This window comes from Zingiber officinale, chromosome 5B, assembly GCF_018446385.1.
Source record: "Zingiber officinale cultivar Zhangliang chromosome 5B, Zo_v1.1, whole genome shotgun sequence".
Lineage (NCBI taxonomy): Eukaryota > Viridiplantae > Streptophyta > Magnoliopsida > Zingiberales > Zingiberaceae > Zingiber > Zingiber officinale.
The window spans coordinates 122,809,423-122,813,783 of record NC_055995.1 but is presented as its reverse complement, the minus strand read 5'-3'; the positions used below and the strand labels follow the sequence as shown (position 1 = coordinate 122,813,783).

At 37.0% G+C, this 4,361-nt stretch overlaps 1 protein-coding gene across 2 annotated transcripts; it reads right to left on the bottom strand.

The window, feature by feature from the left end:
- Positions 1-249: 249 nt before the first annotated feature.
- LOC121987814 (carotenoid 9,10(9',10')-cleavage dioxygenase 1-like) lies at positions 250-3,210 on the bottom strand. Of its 2 annotated transcripts, none has more exons than XM_042541538.1 (13): positions 3,028-3,210; positions 2,794-2,928; positions 2,612-2,714; positions 2,290-2,549; positions 2,037-2,216; positions 1,880-1,958; positions 1,656-1,737; positions 1,495-1,557; positions 1,265-1,403; positions 880-1,198; positions 755-807; positions 537-689; positions 250-478 (listed from the first exon to the last, which is right to left on the bottom strand). In XM_042541538.1, exons 1-13 carry the CDS (start codon positions 3,127-3,129, stop codon positions 374-376), a joined length of 1,773 nt encoding a protein of 590 aa, XP_042397472.1. In that variant the 5' UTR covers positions 3,130-3,210; the 3' UTR covers positions 250-373. The 2 variants fall into 2 exon arrangements, with proteins under 2 accessions (XP_042397472.1, XP_042397473.1); XM_042541539.1 differs by having other exon boundaries at positions 2,794-2,914; positions 3,028-3,137.
- Between the last annotated feature and the right edge of the window lie 1,151 nt (positions 3,211-4,361).

Below are 4,361 nucleotides of genomic sequence, written 5' to 3'. Positions count from 1 at the left end.
AAAATTTAGGAAAAAAGTTAGTTGCCTATAGGCAACTAACTATGCATATTTGCCTTACTGTTGATTGTAGTATTTGTAGAAAATAAAAGAGAAGCTAAATATTTTTACTGTGTTATTTCATTAGATAATTACATATTACATAAAATCTTGAAACTTGATTTATTTTATCCAATTACTAATTCTATCTATGCCACAGGCATAACCGAAACTGAAAAAATATCTCCTGAATATTTTTATGGAAATAGGGGGTTAGCCCACAACTTTACTTCAGAATTAAACTAAAAAATCTTGGTCCAGTACAACGCCAAAGACTAATCTAGGGACGATTCCATAGTAGAACCATTTGATCACAAAATGACTTAAAATTCAACGTTTACATATATTTATAAGTACCATGAAAGCCATAAGGCACTCTTTGGGGTAATTCTATTCTGGCTACAAGCCCTTCATTAAACCTCTTCGCGTCAATGATATAAACCTGCAGCAACAGACATTTTCTCAGATTTGTTTTAACCATAAAAAATGGAAATTCTTACCATGGATTTGTCTGATTTTTCATCATGCACGTAGGAAATCAACCAGCCATCATCTTCCTCGGTTCCTTGTAGGTTCTGAACAAATTCTAGGCCTGAACAAAACTGGCTTTCACCAAGCGCGTGGTACTCAACCTTTATCAGCTCCTCATTATCCTGAGACAAAAACTAGCAAGTTATGTGATCAATCCATTCATCATTCTATTGCATCAATTCACAACCTTATCGTGCAAATCAAAGTGTAGCTTAGCGATCATCTTGAACTTTCCAACACCTGCATCAACAATATTATCTGGCCATGAGCTTTTTATTTGGTAGAATCAGAGTGCTGAGATTTAACAGTCACCTAAGTTTGAGCTTGCTTCCGAATCCATTACTTGAGTATAAGCGTATTTGTTCCTCAAACCGACAAATCTGCTGTTAATCGTCGGAAAGTCCATTGCGAACTCCTTCCCTGTGAGGAATGCTTCTGTGACAGCACCAGTTTTCATGTTGAGTCTCCACTGATAAGGACGCGAAAAAAGTGATCCATCCACTGAAGGATCAAAGGTATTGGAGTCCTTGTTAGGAAATTGGAATGCTCTTCTGTACCACTCCAGTTTGTTTGCCTTGTGGCCTGGACCAGGAATCACTGATCCTGTTGTTCTGCACCCTCTTACGACAACCTGCTACGGATTTAGTAAACCATCTTTTCTTTGATGACTAGCAATTGAGTAGGGACCTAGTTTTACCTCATCACCATCCTCGAAGGTATTGATGATATGGAAACTGCAGTGATTTTTAACTCTGAACCAAGAAACTGACTCTGCATTGCCAAAACGAGGCATAACTCCTATCTTCGATTTTCCATTTTGCTCATAACCAATGAACCTTCAATTTTGTCGAAATGGAGTTGGATTAAACCTTTATAATTCGACCCCCAAAAATATAGTTGGAAATTGTGAGGTTTCAGTTAACTTACGGTTTCCCAGAAAGAGGTCTATTAATGCCAATTCCCAGTGGGTAATCCATGATAATATTGTAACTGAAGAACATAATCAATCAGTTAGGAACTTGCTCCTAGTTTAACTTAAATACATTCTACTATTGGAGAGACTTGAATCAAAATTATGAAGTGCTCACTTCTCAGTCACGCCAAGCTCATGAACTAGAACCCCAGTTTTAAGTTTCAGGTCGACCTTGTGAAGCATCTTAGTTCCATCAGCTTAATGAGAGAGCAGAAAAAGGAAACTCAAGCATCAGTATATGGATGAAAAGAAAGACAGTTTCCTTTCTTTTTCTCTATTAAAACCTATGCATTCATTTCAGTTGCTAGAACTAGAATCATAAATGAGATCGACAAGTACCTGATATGACTCCCAAAACATAGTGCGGTCTTTGTATGTCAACGCCCATGGTAACCAACTCTCCAGTACGTGGGACTCTCTATACCAAAACACAGACTGATAAACTTACCTTTGTATATTATAAGGCTAGAAATAATTCAATTGGCATAAACACAACCTTTGGATGACTAGTAAAAGGTCGGTCCCAAGTGCCATTGACATCCCAAGATTTGAGAGTATCCAGATTAGAAGGATCGATTTCATAAGGCAAATTTTGCTCCGATACTGCATACAGTTTTCCAGCATGCACAAAAACACCGGTGTTGGCTTCAAACTTCACTGCCTGGCCACACCTCACCTAACGCAATTGAAACATATATCGGCACTTAATATGCCCATCTGAAGTAAGGATTCATCATTTAATTATATACCGTGTTGATGAAAAAAGAAGCCAACACTGCAGAAGGGTCACCGGCCGCTGCAGGAAGGAAGAGTTTCTTGTTTCTGTTCTTCTCCAGCAAGAAACTTTCCGTCTCTACGTACTTATTTTTGTACGAAACGTTCCAGTTCCCTTCGCCATCCTTGCTGAAATACGTCGCATGAATCATTCCATCACCTTCAACACTTGTGTAGGCTGTTCTTCCAAATACCGAGACTGCGGCGGTCAGATCTGGGTGTACATGATTGGGTCCTGCCAATGATCGACGAGCGACTGATCAATAGATCAACAAATGTTGCAATCTCAATACGCACCATTTCTGAAGTATATTCCTTGAGGGAAGCCCTCCGGAATGACTCCTTCTATGGCTGAAACCTGCACTGCTTCTCCTATTTCAGCCACGGGCGCAAAGTTCCCCTGCAACTAACGAAGCATGTTAACTATATATCATTGCAGATGGACGCTTACTAATTATCTTCAAATGGAATTCTTCTACCGCGATGAACGTAGGCTCTTTTTCGAATCTGAAGACGGTCTCCACCATCCGATCCAAAAGGTTCAAAGACGCTGTTTTTAATTGCTCTGGGACTTCAACCTTCAGCTGCAACGGTTTCAACCTTCGCAGTAGAGGCTGCCAATTAAAGAATAGATTCACACACGACCAATTCCTACATCTATCAATCCTCTGTTATATGAATCATATCGATCTGCTTCCAACCAAAAAGCTAACCTTGAAGATCGACGTCGAAGGCAGCGAGTTTGTAGGAGATGGCCTGTGAGGAGGATTCCTTGAGATGCTGCAGATTACAGTGGATCGACTGAGTGACTCCATTAAACTCGTTTGGAGCCGGTGGTGGAGAACGACGAGGATGATGATCCAATTTTGATATATATATAAGACTTGAGCACACTGGTCACATGGTATATTCTTCTTCTCCTTGGGGATTACAAGAGCCAGATGATGATGCTAATTACGTCACCTAATTAAACAAACAACTTCGAACTGCTAGCTTGACAGTGAAATAGCCTTTATCCATTGTTGTCGTGTGTGTATAAATCGAGAGAAATGTCATCTGCAATCTATGCGAGTGGTGTATTCTTTACTACTTCGCTTGATGATTTGCACAAACCGTGAAGGCCAATGTTCTTAATTTATGCAAATTAGTGTAGCAAGCTAAAAATTCTGTTATGTTCAGGAATTAACGTAGGAAGAGGACACCAAAATTATATGGCGATTATGGACAAAAGGCAAGACGAGGGAATCGATTGTGAATCTCTCCAACAAGTTGTTTATCAAAGCAGCTCCAGTTTTTTTTTTTTTTGTAAATTATTTTTTTTTTAATGCACTAATATAATTAAAGAGGAAAAAGTGGAAATACAAGTGAAAAAAACAAACAAACATTTAGGGGACTTTTAGTTAAATGATGTGATTCACTATGAATATGAATTTGATAGTAGGGTGGAATGAGAATAAGAATGGAAATGAAACCCATCAAATTATATGTGTTTGGTTGATTCCCATAAATCTAATAATTATTCCCAAAATATCATTCTCAAACCCACAATCCAAATATTATCTTTTACTATCATTTCATTTTCTCATTCTCAAACTCATCAACCAAACACTCTCTTAATTTAGTTGTTTTGGCGACACAGTTCTAAGGTGAAGATAGAAATAGGTGAAGATAGAAATATATAAGTAGAGTTATAAATTTTTGTTTTGATAGATTTTTTCTTATGATATAGATATAAAAGGATATTTTTTTAAAAAAATATATTTTATATTTGAATATATCTATGCACACCTTTTCGTTCGCTCCTGTGCAAGAGATGCTCGCGACCTCTGAAATTGATCCAGCACCTCTGAGCTTTAATTTATTTTTTATTTTTTAAAAATCATAAATTTCTTAAATCCTACCATCCTAAATACTATAACTAAATTTTAAATTCTAAATTCTAAATTTTAAAAAGATAAAAAAATTATGCATCCTAAATATTATATTATTAATACTAAATACTAGACCCTAAATTTTAAATCATAAGCTTAAAACAAATTACGTATAT

Coding starts and splice junctions, on each gene's coding strand:
- LOC121987814 (XM_042541538.1), bottom strand. CDS start 3,129: ATGGAGTCACTCAGTCGATCCACTGTAATCTGCAGCATCTCAAGGAAT. Junction 1,404..1,494: donor AGACCTCTTTCTGGGAAACC/GTAAGTTAACTG, acceptor ACAAAATTGAAG/GTTCATTGGTTATGAGCAAA. Junction 690..754: donor ACTTTGATTTGCACGATAAG/GTTGTGAATTGA, acceptor TTTTTGTCTCAG/GATAATGAGGAGCTGATAAA.